The following is a 19,655-nucleotide window of genomic DNA, read 5'->3' as shown; positions in this document are numbered from 1 at the left end:
GTAATGGTACCAAGACTGCCATCCATCACACGCCACCATGTCCTCGGCGCTGTCCGGGCGATCACAGACTGGACAGTTCGACGGTGATATCGTAAGGTCACCCATTTCTGCATGTGAACTCATCTCCGGGGATCTTGTAGTGAAAATTTCTAAAGAAATTGTTGTCACCGAAACTCTTAGAGCGATCCCGAACCAATTTAAAACGCAGGTGATTTGTGGGATATACTTTAGCTGTAAGTTTATTGGGTTAGAATACAAATGAGACTGCATTAATTGATTGTTACTTACAAATTTTCAGTATTTTCAGTACAAATTCTTCCCTGATCGAGTCTCCCAAATATAGGTTATACAATTGCTAGAATAACAAATTTTGCATGATAGCTTTAAGTATAATGTTATTTGTATATAAATTCATACCACTTTTAGAAATTATCGCACTTCAATGCACATTGAGCCACATACCAATTTATTTATTTTTCTTGTCTTCCCCTATTCCTCCCTCTCCACCGTACGGCGAAAGTTGTCATAAATCGGCACGTTGCAGCTTTTATCGTATCGTAGTTGGCGTCAGGTAAACTCCACCGCGAGGTGGCTTTCGTCGTCACAATGAGTAATCATTCTTATTTTACACTACATAAATGTTGTACTATCATGTACTTTATGGGCGAATTTTATTTTTTTTATATATGGCTCAGCTAGCAGTGCGAAACAGCTTTTCTTGTGAACAATTCCTACAAACTTGTTCGTTGCTAAGAAAAATGACCCGAAGAATTGTATTCGTCATTTTATTTCTATATAAAGTACAGGAAATAAGAGGCTGAGAGGCACTGGAAACACAAGGCTTGCTTTTCGTTGCACCGTTTGTTTGATTTATTGAGTATTCGCGATCTTTAGTGGATTTGAACTAGGGCACGATGGGGCACGTGACTGGCCAAATTAAATATTTTCATAAATATTTAATTATATACGTCAACATTATTCTGAAAAAAAAGCTGATATCACGGTAATTTTTATCAATTTTATTCGAAATTTCCGATGGAATTTCTAGAGAAGTTCCTGAATAAAAGTCTGGAGAATTTTATGATTTTTTCATCGGAAATTCCTTTGATATTTTTTTCAGAGATTTCTTTAGGAATTCTTCTCTTCAATTAAATCATACAAAATACCTGAATTCTATCCGATACTTTGTTGGATGTATTCTTCCAGAAATTTTAATACTTCCTTGAAGGAATTTTCAACAAAATGTTTGAAGGAATTTTTGATGGAATTTTTAACGAAAAAGTCAAAGATTTCCTAAAGGGATATGCCAAGAAATTCCAAACGGCATTTCCAAACTATTTCCCAAAGAATGCCTAAAAAATCAAAAGAATTCTTCGAAGCATTTTCCGCTGGTATTACCGAAAAACATTCCTGAGAAATGTTTAAAGAAATTCTGGAAATTCTGAAAAAAATTCCAGAGGAATTTCCGAAGAAATTTCTGAAAGAGTTGCTGAAAAAACTGAGGAATATGCAAAGTAATTTCCTGCAGAAAGATCTGAATTATTTGCTGGAGAAAGTTCTGAACGAATTTCTGGAGGACTTTATAGAAAATCCTGATTTTTTTTAAATTTTTATTAACGTCTTTTTTTAATTTAGAAATTAAGTTTGACGCTAACAGGAATTTCTGAAGAAATTTCCTAAGGTATTTGCGAAAGAATCTCCATGGGGATTTCCGGTGGAATTCCTGAAGGAACTCTTAAATGAATTCCTAAAAAGTAAATCTAAAGCAATTTCCGAAGAAATTCCTAAGCAAATTTTCAAAACCTTAATAATTTTCCGAAGGAATTTGTAAAGGAATTCCAGAACGAATCTCCAAAGGAATTTTTGAAGGAATATCCGAAAAAATTACCAAAATATTTTCCGTAGATCTTTCTAAAGGAGTTTCGGAAGGTTTTTCCGGATAATGTTTAAAAGGAATTCGTGAATATATTTCTAAATGATTGATTCGAAGAATTTCCTAAAGAATTCCAGAAAGAAGTTTTGAATTCCGAAGGAACTCATTAGGTAGATTCTGAAGTAATTCTTAAAATTCATTCATTTCGAAGAAACATTGAGGACGAATTTAAATATGATTTTTAGATTTATTTCCGAAGTTGTTTCCGGATGATTTTTCAAAGAAATCCCAGCTAGTTAACCTGTCTTTAGAGTCTCTGCCTTCCTCGCAGCACTGCACCACTCTTTCCTTCCTTCCTTCTGTGGCTGTGTGGGCTTACCGGTGGTATCGCCGGGTTGCTTGGAGATCTTCCTCGCTTCTTGCTTCGTTACAACTCGACCAATAAGAAGGGCGATCGACTTTCAGCAGATTGGGACTGGGCCGGATTGGGCCGACTACGGAACCAGGGAATTACGGCGGTTCTTGCTGGGGTTTTCAACGTAAAGACCGTGGGGTTGTCCTCAACGCCTTCTCTTGTCCCAAGTACTTTCTCTCTACTCTTCAACTTCCAACTTTGGTAACATTGTAACTTTGTAACATCCGTTCGCTTCAAAATATTTTGGAATAGTGATCGCATCCCAGGGTCATGACCTCCTTTTTCAAGTAAGTGACCTCGTCTCATAGTATCGACCCAATTACGCCACCCCTTAATGGCTACTTAACGAAGGTACTTCTGGCCTTCTGGTGTTGGGTTGGAGGACTATGGTGAGTGGTTGGATGCGGTCTTATAGGGTGGTGGAGGCTAATCATGCCCTGCTCTACTGCAGTTGCTAAAGTACTGGGAAAACCTACGAGACGAGTTTTACCTGCCATTCACAAACAATTAACGCATTAGACTACAATGTCAAAAATTTCTCGGAAACACTCATCACTTTTATTCTAGAATTTTTAAGAAAAAATCCTGGGATGATTTCTAAAAGTGTTGCTCAAGGAGTTTCCGATGGGGATCCGGAGGTCTTAGGATTTTCTTGAAAGTATTGACCTAATGTCTAAGGGAAATTCCGAAAGAATTCCTGGAAGAATTTTCAAAGGAATTACTGGATTCATTTCGGAATGATGTTTTGAAGAAATCCCTCCGGCAATTGTCGGAGTTCCTGAAGGAATTCCTGTAGAAATCTAGGAATTTCTTCGCAAATTCTATTTCGAGTAATTAATGCCTCTAGCTGATAAAATTAGACTCCATACAATTATGCCATCCCTACATCATAACGATTTAGTAAATTATTTTGTAATAACTACCAAAATTAAAATTATTTTTCAAAGTGTACGTTATAACGGGGAAAAATGTACGCTATATTGAGTGACGTTATATCGAGTGTACGTTATATCGGGGGTACGTTATATCGAAGATTACCTGTATATGCATTAAGTCGGTATATTTGGTTTATATTAAAACATCTAAACGACTCTCGCTGGAACACTGAATCGTGGTCAGCAATTAAACTTGTATTACTTCAACATTATTGTCCCTGTTACCTTCTACTTGAGATTATATGACATCCAAATAACATACTACGTGGATTGTGATAGTCTTCTAGTACACACGGCCAAAAATCCGCAACTAAAAAGTGGCAAAATGAGTCATGATTTTAATAAAAATGTGTGTTTCTATGTTATGAAAATACACCATGAAGAAATATCATGACATCATGATTCATTTGGCTGTACCACTAGCTTGGCGTTACGTTTTCGATAGTTTATGGCAAAAAGTGGCAAACAGGGTCATAATATCATGAAGCATGGACTCCATAACCATGAACTGAAGTCATGGAAATAGAATCGTAATTCGTGAATCTGGCATCTGTCATTTATGATTCCGATTTATTTGACAAAAAGTGGGAATTTTGGTCATGATATCATGACGCAGCACACTGGAATCGTGAACTAAGGTCATGAACGTAGTAACATAAATAATGAATCTGTCATTTATGATTCCAAGGTGTCGATTCAAATCTCAGAATAAAAATCGTGAGTTAAAATCATGCATTACTGATAAACACATCTGTCAACAGCTAAGCAGAAGCAGAGGAATATGGATTTTTTCAGCATTTATTTGGCGTGCCCAGCACCAACACTATCGAAAAGATTGATTTTCTGTTCTTCGATGCAGAAATTTTTTTTTCACTTCGCGTTCCCCCGGAGTACCTCACTACGTTCAAATTTCCAGAGCAACTACAAATACCTGATTATCAGCTCAGATTTTGACATAATTTATGACTTTGGTTCATGTTTTCAAGACTCTGAGTCATGCTTCCACTACTCAGCATCGTTTTTCATGAAACAGCTTCATGATTTTATGAATCAGAGTCATGAAAACATGAAGCTGTTTCCTGAAAAAAACGATACTGAGTAGTGGAAGCATGACTCAGAGTCATGAAAACATGAATCGAAGTCATAATCTATGTCAAAATCTGAGCTGAGCTGAGCTCTTCTTTCTTCCTCTCCGGAGGTGCGGATCTTATTGAGCGTATGTTCTCCATGTTAGGGGCGGCTGATCATCGTCCGAGTGCCAGCGAGCTAAACTGTGCACACCATGTTGCATCGTGTCAGCATCGAGAAGGCAGCCCCTCCAACGCGGTGTAGGTAGCGCAACCCTGGTACGGTAGCCTACCGAAAATTATACAGTTACCAAGAAAGGCAAAAGTAGAGCAAACGGATTGATTCAACGGCAACAGACCTGGCAACGAATAAAGGACTACGGTTGGAAAGTCGAATCTTGGAATGTGAGAACTTTAAATAAACCCGCACGTGTTGGGCTCCTGCCTCGTGAGCTGCATAAGGTCGGCGTGAGTGTGGTAGCAATCCGTGAACGTGAATTTCGGGCAGTGGATCCCATAGCGAACACTTCATTCAAGTACCACATCTACTATTGCGGCGGTGACAGAGCAGAACGAGGAGTTGGCTTCATGGTGATCGGGAAGCAGATAAAGCGTGTTCCCGGTGGAAGACGATAAGCGACCGCATTTGCGTGTTAAGAATGAAGGGCAAATTCTTCAACTATAAACACTTATTTTTTTTACCTGGATCTCAGCAAAATGTTGAACTTTTACCGAGAATCGCACAGCCGTGGCCCAGCAAACATGTTTTTTGCCGAGATTTCTGTCAAAATTGCTGACAATCAGCAAATAATTTGCCGAAAATCAGCTAACAAACGCTATTTTTGCCGGAATATCAGTTTTTTATTTTGCTGGCGCACGGCTGTGCGGATTTTTGCCGAGCTGCAGAAATAAAAACTGAGTGTGTAGCCTGATCAGCCTCTATGTCCCACGAACGATAAGCCTGATGACGTGAAGAATGAGTTCTATGAGAGCGTTGATAAGGCCTACGGAGAATGCCCAATACACGATGTAAAGATTGTAAACGGGGATGCAAATGCGCAGATCGGAAGAGAAAGTTTCTTTCGCCCTGACATTGGTTTGGTACGGAAAGCATTCATTCCGCTACCAACGCTAATGTTCTGTGACTTGTACCCTTTGCTGGCAACATCCGAGTGGAGACACTTGCTCACAGACAGACCACGTGCTGGTCGATGGACGACATTTCTCGGATGTTATAGATGTAAGGTCCTTCAGAGGTCCGAACATCGACTCTGATCACTATCTTGTAGTTGAAAAAAATTCAGGCGCGACTCTCCAGCGTCACGAATTCACGAAACAACAGGACAATGCGTTTCAATATCCAACGCTTGTCAGTCGAAGGAGTTGCTGAACAGTACCACCAGAAGCTGGACGAGCGAATAGGAGATAGGTATCTGGCAACGTCAACAGATTGTGGGGAAATATCCACGAAGCTGAGCTGTGACTACAACAGCGCAGGAAGTGTTGGGCACTGCACAGCGACGCCAACGAAATGGTTGGTTTGATGAGGAGTACCAGCGAGTGACGGACGAGAAAAATATTGCTAGGAGTCGAATGCTAGTGACTCGTACCCGTTCCAACAGAGAACGGTACAGTGTAGCAAGGGCAGAAGAGAAACGAATCCACCGCAGAAAAAAAAGGCATCACGAAGAGAGTGTGATAGCTGAAGCGCAAGAGAACATGGATAGAAACGATATGCGGAGGTTTTTCGCAACTGTCAATGACGTGCGGCATAAGACTGCGCCAGTGCCCGCCATGTGCAATGGCCGAGAGGGAAATTTGCTGACAGACAAGACTACGATAGCAGTTAGTTGAAAGAAGCACTTCGAAGATTTGTTGAACGGAGAAAATGAAGGTGTATTAAGGAGCTGGATGGACATAGTCGGCGATGGTAAAGCTGTGGAACCACCAACGCTGGACGAGGCTAAGAAGGCGCTAAATGAGCTGAAAAACAGTAAAGGTGCTGGCAAGGATGAGATCCCGGTCGAGCTTCTCAAACATGGAAGTTACCAGCTGCATCAATCAATCCACCACATTATCCAGAAAATATGGGAGGATGAAGAACTGCCTGCCGGCTGGTTGGATGGCCTCATATTTCATTTTCATTTATTTAGTCTACATCTAAACAGATAACACTGAATCAACAGTTTGACGCCACAATACACGGTTGAAGGCCGCATCTCTCCATCCTCGAATACGCCCCACACTCGCCAAGTCGTTTTGCACCTGGTCTGCCCATCTCGCTCGCTGCGCGAAGCAAATAAATTGACTGGATCTGTTGAAAATCGTACCCCGGCTGTTACATCCAGCTCTCCGCATGACACCTTCTAGCGCAATGTTAAGCAACAGGCACCTTGTCCATCACCTTGTCTTAGTCCCCGGCGCGATTCGAACGAACTGGAGTGTTCGCCCGAAATCTTCACACAGTTTTGCACACCATCCACCGTTGCTTTGATCAGTCTGGTAAGCTTCCCAGGAAAGCTGTTCTCGTCCATAATTTTCCATAGCTCTACGCGGTCTATACTGTCGTATGCTGCCTTGAAATCAATGAACAGATGGTGCGTTGGGACCTGGTATTCACGGCATTTTTGAAGGATTTGCCGTACAGTAAAGATCTGGTCCGTTGTCGAGCGGCCGTCAACGAAGCCGGCTTGATAACTTCCCACGAACTCATTCACTAATGGTGACAGACGACGGAAGATGATCTGGGATATCACTTTGTAGGCGGCATTAAGGATGGTGATCGCTCGAAAGTTCTCACACTCCAGCTTGTCGCCTTTCTTGTAGATGGGGCATATAACCCCTTCCTTCCACTCCTCCCGTAGCTGTTCAGTTTCCCAGATTCTGACTATCAATCAATTTGTGCAGGCAAGTGGCTAGCTTCTCCGGGCCCATCTTGATGAGCTCAGCTCCGATACCATCCTTACCAGCTGATTTATTGGTCTTTAGCTGTTGGATGGCATCCTTAACTTCCCTCAAGGTGGGGGCTGGTTGGCTTCCATCGTCCGCTGAACTGACGTAGTCATCTTCTCCGCTGCCTCGACTTTCACTGCCTGTGCTCTCAGTACCATTCAAAAGTTCCTCGTAGTGCTGCTTCCACCTTTCGATCCCCACACGTTTGTCCGTCAAGATGCTCCCATCCTTATCCCGGCACATTTCGGCTCGCGGCACGAAGCCTTTGCGGGGTGCGTTGAGCTTCTAAAAGAACTTGCGTGTTTCTTGAGAACGGCACAGCTGTTCTATCCCATCGCCCTCCGCTTCTTCCGGGCGGCGTTTCTTCTCCTGAAAAAGGCGGGTCTGATGTCTCCGCTTCCGTCTATAGCGTTCCACGTTCTGTCGAGTGTCGGGTACCTTGCTGCAGCGCAACCGCCCACGCTGCATCCTTCTCCTCCATAATCTGTCTGCACTATTCGTCGAACCAATAGTTCCGTTGACTTCGTCCCATACCCGTGGTTGTTCTCCGCTGCGTCGTTAATGGCTGCTATGACTGTATTCCATCAAACCTCAAGAGGGGCCCCATAGAGCACACCCTCTTCCGGCAACGCTGCCTCGAGATGATGCGCGTATGCAGTGGCGACATCAGGTTGCTTCAGTCGCTCTAGAACGTACCGCGGCGGTCGTCGGTACCGAACATTGTTGATGACGGATAGATTTGGGCGCAGTTTAACCATAACCAGACAGTGGTCAGAGTCGATGTTAGCGCCACGATATGTCCTGACGTCGATAATGTGTTGGAAGTAGGTGCTGCGAATGGAATTCTTGGAGGCGGCGAAATCAATTAGCCGTTCGTCAGCCAGCGGGCGCTGAACTTCCCAATAGTCGGTCTAAACTCCTCCTCTTGGCCAACCTGAGCGTTCAAATCTCCTAAGATGATTTTGACGTCCTGGCTTGGGCAACTGTCGTACTCACGTTCCAGCTGCGCTTAAAATGCGTCCTTATCATCATCAGTGCTTCCGGAGTGTGGGCTATGGACGTTGATTATGCTGAAGTTGAAGAACCGGCATTTGATCCTCAACCTGTACATTCTTTCATTGATCGACCACCATGCCCTCATATACCCAATCTATAAGAAAGGGCACAGACTAGAGTGTGCCAATTACAGAGGGATCACCCTTCTGAAATTGGCGAACAAAATCCTGTATCGTAGTCCTTCGTCAGCGAATACCAGGCAGGTTTTCGTGTGGGCCGACCAACGACGGATCAGATGTTCAGCCTGCCTGGATGATCCTTGATAAGTTCCGGGAGTACAACTTGCAGACTCACCATCTGTTCATTGATTTCAAAGCAGCGTACGATTCAGTTAAGAGAAATGAGCTGTGGCAGATAATGTTCGAACATGGTTTTCCGGCGAAACTGATTAGTCTGATACGTGCAACGCTGGATGACTCGAAATTAAGTATTCGGATTGCAGACGAAGTGTCAACCTCCTTTGTGACCTTAGATGGATTGAAGCAGGGGGATACACTTTCGAATTTATAGCTCAACATTGCACTCGAGGGCGCTATTAATTGAAATTCAGCTTCTGGAATGTGTTATTGACAAACTACTAAATGATCGAACGCAAATTACTGAATGATCGTTAACATCCTTAGTTGGAGTGAAATTCTTATTCAATATAACTTTGTTGGACGAATAAGGTAAAAAGCTCGAAAATTGCGATAACTAAATGATTTACATATTTCTGTTTAAAACTACTTTTTTGTGGTATCTCAAGTAACATGTTTGGTAATAAAAACCACCTAAGTAACCATGAAGCTATATATGCTTGCAAATAATACAGCCATTGAAGTTGATTTAAAGCGGAAAAGGCCCTTTTACGATCGAAATAATGCTTCATTACTTTGACATGTTGAAATAAAACATAAGTAATGCATCTGCATTCGTAATGCTGAACGTGTGTATCGTTGCTTGACAGTTGGTGAATAAATGCATCTTTATATCGTTAAAACTGATCTAATGCAATTAGCATTTAATATGCTGTTCTGTGATTGATTACATGCAATAATTGATGCAACCACCAATGCTTGGACATTAAACCTGTTCTACAAGACTTCAATAAAAACTTCATAAAACGCGAATGATACTAAAGATTTTTGAAACTGTTTCATCAAACAAAACTAACATGCATGTAACAAGTTTCAAAAAAGAAAGAAAAATTAACATGCGGTAAAAAATTTACAATAGACAAAATCGAGAACATATTCAACGTAAAAATAAAATTCATTGAAATTTGAATTTCATATGCAACAATGTGTTGTCTGTACCCAAATGAAACCATTAATCAATAACTTCTGTTAGCCACCGATCGTACATGCTTCTAATGGTTTCCCGCCCTCTTTAAAGCAACCACTGTGGATTACATTTGTTTTACTCGAACCTGTCATAACTGCTAGCATTATTTGATTGGAACCATATTGCTAAGCGTTGCAGAAAGCCAGCGTCCAATCAAAACCAAAATCAAAAGGCCATTAAAGTCGACTCGTTGAAAAATGGAGATCCCTCTGGGCACAGCAGAGCCAGGGTAACCGCTGAGCGAGTGCGCTACTGGCCACAGGAAAACCTACCCATCGAACAAGTTTATTTGAAGTGCGCAATAAAATAAATAGCATCAAAATTAAGCAACATTTTTCATCGATTTGCGCGGAGCGTCGCTGACTGTATTTGCGCAAAAGCTCTAAAGTTTATAGTGTGCAGAAAAACATAACAAGCAACGCTTTAATGTCTTATTTCTGCAAGCCAAAAGCTATCGATTACAGGACCAGCTGGCGAGGAACAGAAAATGACTCTCGGGTCAGCGGGAAAAAAAAACTACACACTCTTTAACCTACCCACCTTCTACCGCAGCTGAACTGGCCAATTGTATATAATTAACAATAACACAAGAAGCCTGCCAGGCATGAGGCTGATGCTGATTAGCAAATTGGCCGTGCCTCGGCCATAAGCCATAAATGCATGCAGTTAAAATCGGTGCTCTTTTATGCCATGTCGTTGCTTGGTTGGTCTTCAGAGGATGAGAAGTACTCCTGAAGTGCTCAAGTGTGACTAATGAATTTTTTGGTTCCCTATGTTTTCGTGATGTGCATTGGTTCTCAATCATTTATCATGCTTCGTATTCTATTCCACATTATTTTATTTTATGTATTTTTAATAATGTTCATTTACTCTATTCTGCTGTTTTCAATATTACGCTCACTCGATACTGCTTTTCGAAATTTTACTCATTTAAAGATACAGTTATCAGGCAATGTTGTACATGATATTTATGACGCTGGACGACAAGTTCGCTCTACTTATTTCAATCAACTATTCTACGTTTACTAAAAACTTGAAGAGAACCACTCTGAGTTGAATGAAGTATTTCATTAGCTAACACTCGATGGAACACACCCATGTCTTTACCCATGACTCGTAGATGCTACTCTGTACTATCAATTACAATAACAACATTGTAGTTTCAATTCCAACCATCCAACGAAAATTTGTGAGTCTCCTGGAATGAACCTCAGTCACTAGTGTCAATACAGAGGCAACCCGAGTCAACCCAACGGCAAGCATAAATTCTGCTGTGATTTATGGAAAACATATTTCGTGCGATCGCTCGTTTAACATACAGAAACTCCCGAACCCGGAGCGAGAAATAATTTAAAAGATTTTATACAAATGATTTTCTATTTTATTTATAGTAGCCTCAAGTGACGACTGTTGTTACCGCGACGACGACGACCGCTGAAGTTGCCACATAACATACCGACAAACGAAGAATCAGCACCCATTCCGTTTTCGTGATCGAAATTATCCGCTCGTAATCCGCGCGGCGCTCTGCCAAACGTGTTCGCGTCTTCGTGAATAACTGGCCGTTTTTCTTTTCAGCTAACCACAGGGGAATATTTGTTTAATATTGTTGGTCAAATCAAGATTGTTTTTGAAATAAATTTTTTACACTCCTCCATTCATAAACCATGACTGAGTAACATTTGAGTCCTATATTTTTGTACAAAAGTAATAACCTTGTTCATAAGTACATTGCCTTAAATGTCTGAGGCAAGCGCAAGAGAGACATCACTCAAAATTGTCACGAGTCCTTTGACATAATGTCATTTGCGAACGTCATTAAATGAAAAGAAAAATTTTGCCTCTCACGCTTCAGATTGAACATTCCAGCTTTCAACATATGTGAATTAGATTTGATAATATTTAGAATACGGGACCTTCCTTAGCCGTGCGGTAAGATGAGCGGCTACAATGCAAGACCATGCTGAAAGTAGCTGTGTTCAATTCCCGGTTCGGTCAAGGAAATTTTCGGGTTGGAACTTTTTTTCAACTTTCCTGGACATAAAATTATCATAGTGTTAGGCTCATGATATACAAATACAGAAATGGTAACTTGGCTGGCTTAGAAACCTCGCAGTAAATAATTGTGGAAGTGCTTAATCTACACTTAGCTGCGGAATATCAAGCTCCATTTAATTTATTTCCATTTTTTATATTTTTAGCAGAAAGCAATAGCACAAATAGCAGTGACGGAAAAGAAACTAACAAAACTTGTTCCCAAATGGTCTATTGACTACCTAATATGGGAATAGATTTTTAACAATGAAGCAGATACTCTACATATTAACCACCCGGCTTCAAGAAATTCCCAACTGTGCGACGCAACTTCAGGACGTATAGCATGGCACTGATTAGCCGCCTCTCCCTCAACTGCGATGGCAATTTTCCATTACCTGCTGCACACTAACTGGCGCGCAATCTGCGGAAAATCGGTAACGTCATGCCCGACGGCCATCATCGCACATCGCCTCGGCGCTCGGTAATAACAGCAACCGCAAGAACTTTTGACACTTGGTTGTACACTTAATAATGACTACAATTCCACCGCCAGAACGGAGTCAAAACAAGAGTCGGACCCGATCAGGAACTCCGGGCGCCGGTTGCGGGTGGAAAGATCGCTTGCTATGTAATTTTTTTCAATCGAACTGGGATTTTGTGGACCAGAAGATTTCCTGCATACGATAATAGCTACTGGCCTACTAAGTCCCAACTTGTTTGGAAATTGTCCGACAGATAGCAAGCGGTGTGTTGTTAGGAAGTTGAAGTGAGCTTCGATATCGATTAACAGTGAACGGTCAACAGGAGATACATTGAGAAGCGGAAAATATGCACTGAGTTGGGATTTTCGAGTGACATTAACGTTCCATGATGTAATGTCCTGTGAGTTTACATTCGTAATGCCCTTGGAAATCCCAAAATGTTGCATGTCACGGCGATGAAGCTGATACCAATCGATCGAATAGTGCAGAAAATGAACAAAGCAGGCATACACAGATAGAATATCAGAGTGAGAATCACTTACCTTTTTGACCTCGTTTATCCAGCAATTGTCGCGTTTCATCACATGACACTCCATTACCGCTAATTGCACTATATGCACTTATAATAGAATTATTGAAAATAAAAATAATTTAACAAAAATACAACACAACTAATAGAAACAAACATCACTGAGACCTCCACACGGTCACACTATTTGAGTCATGATTTCCCACTATCATCAAGCCGTGCCGTTTCAAGCACAAGAAGCACCAATCAATATTTATAGATTGGTTGGTAAATATTTTAACGAATCTCAAACAATAGGAAGCGTGCAAAATTGTCTATGTAGAGAGTGAGTGGTTGTAAGGTGGGTGCCTTCACTATGGAGTACTGTGCTATTTGTCACGTAACACTGTATGTTATTTACTTCTTTAAAATCATTAAATTTAGCTCTATGTAGTTTTTAATGTAACTAATCTAATTAAAAAAAAACTTCAATAAATTACTATATGTTTCAAGAATATTTTTAAGGTGCTCCATATAAAAATGGTGTAGGAAAACTGGGGTAATATGCAACCCCGGGGCAAAACGACCCTATGGCATTTTTGAGTACATTTTCGGCAGTTTTTCTAGAGTATTTACTACAGCGTATATAGGGGACCTGTTCCGATCTCCATCTCACTGTGCATATATCCATCACATCGCTAAACAAAGAAATACGGGACCAAATTCGTCGCTTCTTTTTGTCAACATGCGTGCTATGGGATGGAAATAGGAGCTATGAGATGAAGTGACAAACCCCCTAGTTCGGATCTCGTACTACTAATCCAGTATGAAGCATTCTTGAAAATTTTCCTAGAACATCGCTTAAAATGTCAAAAGGTCGCTTTGCCCAAGGGGTGCATATTACCCCAGTTACCCTTGTTGCGCTGAAAAGGTCATATGCAGCAAAACTGCATACAAATTCATTGGGTTAAAATTCAAGTCATTTTAGGTTAGAAATACAGTTGCCTCTTCATATCTCGATATTGAAGGGATCATCGAGATAAGGAGAGATCGTGGAATGGAAGGAAAATTCAAATGGGTACTAGATCGAAAAACAATAACAGACAACATAACAGATGTCTTCTCTTGTTTTTGAAATGTTTGTTATTGTCCAAAGATGGTCTAGTACCCTACAAAATTGAACATATCGACATAGGGAGCCAGAATACATCGAGATAGCGAGATATCGAGATAGAGAGCATATCGAGATGTAGAAAGTCCAAATGTTTGTAGATTGAAGAGACCATGCAAACTACAGGCCTTGATAAGAGGAACGCGGAACATATTAAACCGGGGTATGTGAAATTTTACCTGAATAAACCATTAAATTATTTCTTCCTTTTCATGTGTTGTTGTTTAATGAGTAAGATTAACTGCAGTGTTAGCCGAGTTACATTTTCTATCCACGTTGCTCTTATTATTGCTCTCTTAGTGCAAACCATCGACATAGAGTGAGATATCGAGAAGTAGAACATCGAGATGTAGAGAGTCGACTGTAGTAAACATAGAAAAAATACCGGAAATGAAAATTAACGGAAAACATTAGCGAAATTATTCCAAACAATAAGAAAGCGTAAAACGTAACATCGCCAAAATAGTGTAGGGTAAATCCGGGTAAGATGCCAAACCCTTATGAAAAATTGAGACACTCAACCCTTTTTTTACGGCAAATTTTTATACGTCACTTGGTTTTACGGCACGTGACGTAAAAGAATTTGAAACATTATTGACATCCAGAAGTAAGCCTATAAGAAGGCACTCTTAGAAACCCAAAGAACAAAGTAGATGCTTTGTATATTCATCATTTGCCTTCAACAATTGTTCAATTCCAGGTCATCCAAGAATTTCCTGGAGTCTACAAGCGTAACCAAGGACCTAGGGTCTACAAGCGTAACGAAAGAGCTGTTATCTCTTCTGAAAAATGGTTCATGCCCTATTTGATATATTAAACCAAATTCCGTTCCAGGTCAACCAAGAATTCCCTGGAGTATAGGTCTTGAGGTCTACCTGCGTAACCAAAGGGCTGTTATCTCTTTTTAAAAATGGTTCATGCCCTATATGATCAATTAGACCAAATTCAATATGCCTTAAGCAGCCGTTCCTTTCCAGGTCATCCAAGAATTCCCTAGACTCCTCAGCCAAATATTTGTCTTTCATTTGCGTCTCAAATCCAGACATATGAGATGTTGTAAGATCTCCAAATTGTTCTGGAGTTTGAATCAAATGGTCTACCGAATCAACAATGGCTTCCATGATGTCCCCAGCCGTGGTAACAACCCAATTATGTCCTCCGAGTATTTGTCTTTCGCTTGCGTCTCAAATGTAGGCATATGAGATGTTCTAAGATCTCCAAATTGTCCTAGAGTTTGAATCAAATGGTCTACCGAATCAACCAAGGCTTCCATGATGTTCCATGCCGTGGTATCAGCTGAATTATGTTCTCAGATTATGTCTTTCACTTGTGGTTCAAATCCAGGCATATAAGTTGTTCTAAGATCTCCAAATTATCCTGGAGTTTGTATAAAATGGTCTGCCGAATCAACCAAGGCTATCATGATGTCCCCAGCCTCGGTATCAACCCAATTTTGTCCTTCGATTATTGTTCTACGTCTCAAATCCACACATATGAGATGTAGTAAGATTTCCAAATCGTCCTGGAGTTTGAATCAAATGGTCTGCCAGATCAACCAAGGCTTCCATGATGTCCCCAGCCGCGGTAACAACCCAATTATGTCGTCCGAGTATTTGTTGTTCACTCGCGTCTCAAATGTTGGCATATGAGTTGTTCTAAGATGTCCAAATTATCCTGGAGTTTGTATCAAATGGTCTACCGAAACAATCAAGGCTTCCATGATGTCTCATGCCGTGGGATCAACTCAATTATGTCCTCCGAGTATTTTTCTTTCACTTACGTCTCAAATTCACACATAGGAGATCTAGTAAGATTCCCAAATCGTCCTGGAGTTTTAATCAAATGGTCTGCCAGATCAACCAAAGCTTCCATGATGTCCCCAGCCGCGGTATCAACCCAATTATGTCCTTCGAGTATTTTTCTTCCACTTGTGTCTCAGCAAACTCCAAGGACAATTTGGAGATCTTAAAACATCTGATATACCTGGACTTGAGACGCAAGTGAAAGACATACAAGCCTTGGTTGATTCGTAGACCATTTGATTCAAACTCCAGGACAATAACGGTCGTTCTGACAATTCAGCTAGCATGCCTGCTTTCAATTTTGATTTTTTAACTGAACAATTGCATCACATGATTGATGCAATGTTTAAAGCAAATACCAAAACTGAAGCTGTTCGGGTTAATATCAAATTTACTCAAAAATTGTCATTGGATTTCGTTTTAATGGATCCAAATATTTTTTAGGAAATTTTAAATTGGAATTCCCGCTCTATAAAGGGTAAGAAAGATGAATTATTCAACTTCCTAACAGTTCATAATGTACTCATTGCCATTATAACTGAAACATATTTAAAACCTGGACTCTTCATCAAAATATATCCAAATTATTTTATTTACAGAAATGATCGTTTTCACTTAACCGCGCCATTCCACCATTATCATTAATAGACGTCGCCATTGTCATTATTAGACGTATCAAACATAAATTATATTTTTCATTTGAAACCAAAGTTTTTGAAACCTCGAGAGTTTCTGTTGAAACAAATTTTGGACCATCCTTTTTTATTGCTGCCTACTTGCCTTTCCAGTGCAATGGGTAGCAAAGGAATTTTTTGAAAGCTGATCTTCAAATTCTAACTCGCAACAAATCCATTTCTTTCATAGTTGATGACTTCAACGCCAAATACCGTTTATGGAATAATGCTCAAAGCAATTTCAATCAATTTTTTTGCTGCAGATTGTTCTGCGGGATATTGTACTAGGGTATGATGTTCAATAGTGGACCCTCCAGCCATACTTGCTTTATTACAGCATAATTTAAACATTTTTCTATGAAATTCCATCGAGAGAACCTAGCTTACATTCTAATGATTCGATGACATGAAAAAATCAGTCAGACTATGAAATGTTAATTATAACGAATTACGTCGTGTATTTGCATGTTTTACGTGGAGGGAAAATGCAGAACTTAATACTAGGTATCACGTGAATTTAATATGTTGAAAATTTCTACTCCTCCAAAATTCCGTTAATAATAGGCCCCATATTATTGAGTATTTTATCTATTTAATATCCCAATGGACCAACTTGTTTTTTCTTCCAGTCGAAATCCTTCAACAATTGATTTAGTTTTAACGGATTCAAGTCAGCTGTATGGTCAATTGGTAACTCATGCTGACTTTGACTCTGATCAGCTTCCTGTGACGTTTGAAATCTCACAAGAAGCCATTAATAATCCAATCAGCTCTACTTTTAATTATCTGAATAGGATTTATATAAAACGTATATCGATAGGAACTTTGATGTTGATATTCCTCTCGATACCAAACGTGATATTGATAATGCTTTCGTTTCTTTGACAAATTTAATTGCAATACAGGTATGTTCCGATTTTATCACGTTCCGATTTTGTCACGCTCCGATTTCGTCAACAAAATTATCCCGTTTTTATCAACAAGAAAATTCACATAGGCGTAACTAGAGTCCCGGTCTACACACTCAGTTTTTATTTCTGCAGCTCGGCAAAACTCCGCACAGCCGTGCGCCAGCAAAATAAATAACTGATATTCCGGCGAAAATAGCGTTTGTTAGCTGATTTTCGGCAAATTATTTGCTGATTATCAGCAATTTTGACAGAAATCTCGGCAAAAAACATGTTTGCTGGGGCACGGCTGTGCGATTCTCGGTAAAAGTTCAACATTTTGCTGAGATCCCGGTAAAAAAATTAAGTGTGTAGGGAGGGCCATGGCCCCGGCTGGTGAGAGATAACATTCTTAGGCGATAGAGAGCACTACTTGCATGGGCTGCCAAGATTTTTTTATGCCTTTGCCGCTCATTTTTCATGTTGTTCATTTCAATTTTTTCATTTTTCATTAATTTAGTCTACATCTAAACAAATAACACTGAATCAACAATTTGACGCCACAATACACGGTTATAGGCCGCATCTCTCCATCCTCGAATACGCCCCACGCTCGCCAAGTCGTTTTGCACCTGGTCTGCCCATCTCGCTCGCTGCGCTCCACGCCGTCTCGTACCTGCCGGATCGAAAGCGAACACCATCTTTGCAGGATTGCTGTCTGGCATTCTTGCAACATGTCCTGCCCATCGTAACCTTCCAGGCTTTAGCTACCTTCTGGATAGCTGGGCGAAGTCTTGGTACATTCTTCGCAGCCACACACCATCTTCTTGCATACCGCTAAATATGGTCCTAAGCACCCGTCTCTGGAATACTCCGAGTGCTTGCAAGTCCTCCTCGAGCATTGTCCATGTTTCATGTCCGTAGAGGACAACAGGTCTTATTAGCGTCTTGTACATGACACATTTGGTGCGGTGGCGAATCTTTTTTGACCGCAGTTTCTTCTGGACCCGTAGTAGGCGGCCGACTTTCACAGATGATGCGCCTTCGTATTTCACGACTAACGTTGTTGTCAGCCGTTAGCCGGCTGTTACACCCGGCTCTCCGCATGACCCCGTCTAGCGCAATGTTGAACAACAGGCACGAAAGTCCATCACTTGTCTTAGTCCCCAGCGCGATTCGAACGAACTGGAGTTTCGCCCGAAATCTTCACACAGTTTTGCACACCATCCACATTTGCTTTGAGTAAGCTTCCCAGGGAAGCTGTTCTCGTCCATAATTTTTCATAGCTCTACGCGGTCTAAACTGTCGTATGCTGCCTTAAAATCAACGAACAGATGGTGCGTTGGGACCTGGTATTCACTGCATTTTTGAAGGATTTGTCGTACAGTAAAGATCTGGTTCGTTGTCGATCGGCCGTCAACGAAGCCGGCTTGATAACTTCCCACGAACTCATTCACTAATGGTGACAGACGACGGAAGATGATCTGGGATATCACTTTGTAGGCGGCATAAAGGGTGGTGATGGCTCGAAAAAAACTTGTCGCCTTTCTTGTAGATGGGGCATATAACCCCTTCCTTCCACTCCTTCGGTAGCTGTTCAGTTTCCCAGATTCTGACTATCAATTTGTGCAGGATAGTGGCTAGCTTTTCCGAGCCCACCTTGATGAGATCAGCTCCGATACCATTCTTACCAGCTGCTTTATTGGTCTTTAGCTGTTGGATGGCTTCCTTATCTTCCCTCAATCTGGGGGCTGGTTGGCTTCCATCGTCCGCTGAACTTACGTAGTCATCACCTCCACTGCCTTGACTTTCACTGCCTGTACTCTCAGCCCCATTCAAATGTTCCTCGTAGTGCTGCTTCCACCTTTCGATCATCACACGTTCGTCAGTCAAGATGCTACCATCCTTATCCCGGCACATTTCGGCTCGCGGCACGAAGCTTTTGAGGGATGCGTTGAGCTTCTGATAGAACTTACGTGTTTATTGAGAACGGCAAAGCTGTTCCATCTCTTCGTACTCCGCTTCTTCCAGGCGGCGTTTCTTCTCTTGATAAAGGCGGGTCTGCTGTCTCCGCTTCCGCCTATAACGTTCCACGTTCTACTGGGTACCTTGCTACAGTGCGACCGCCCGCTTCGTCCCATATACCCGACGTCGTTCTCTGCTGCGTTATTAATGGCTGCTTTGACTGTATTCCAGCAGTCCTCAAGAGGGCCCCATCAAGCTCACCTCTCTTTCGGCAACTCTACCTCAAGATGCTGTGCATATGCAGCGGCGACATCAGGTTGCTTCAGTCGCTCTAGGTCGTACCGCGGCGGTCGTCGGTACCGAACATTGTTGATGACGGATAGTTTTGGGCGCAGTTTAACCATCACCAGATAGTGGTCAGAGTCGATGTTAGCGCCACGATATGTCCTGCCGTCGATAATGTCGGAGAAGTGGCGTCCATCAATCAGAACGTGGTCGATTTGTGATT

General features: G+C 41.3%; 1 protein-coding gene across 2 annotated transcripts in view; it reads right to left on the bottom strand.

Annotated features, from left to right (window-relative positions):
• Positions 1–12,884, bottom strand: part of LOC134223811 (protein cortex) — a 182,294-nt gene extending 169,410 nt beyond the window's left edge. For both annotated transcript variants that reach the window (XM_062703014.1, XM_062703015.1), the window contains exon 1: positions 12,683–12,884. In XM_062703014.1, coding sequence (XP_062558998.1) covers positions 12,683–12,736 — 54 coding nt within the window. In that variant the 5' untranslated portion in view covers positions 12,737–12,884. The remainder of the gene's footprint in view (positions 1–12,682) is intronic.
• Positions 12,885–19,655: the final 6,771 nt, after the last annotated feature.

This window comes from Armigeres subalbatus, chromosome 3, assembly GCF_024139115.2.
Source record: "Armigeres subalbatus isolate Guangzhou_Male chromosome 3, GZ_Asu_2, whole genome shotgun sequence".
NCBI lineage: Eukaryota > Metazoa > Arthropoda > Insecta > Diptera > Culicidae > Armigeres > Armigeres subalbatus.
Note: the sequence above shows the minus strand (reverse complement) of the source record. Positions and strands in the feature narration are given on the sequence as shown.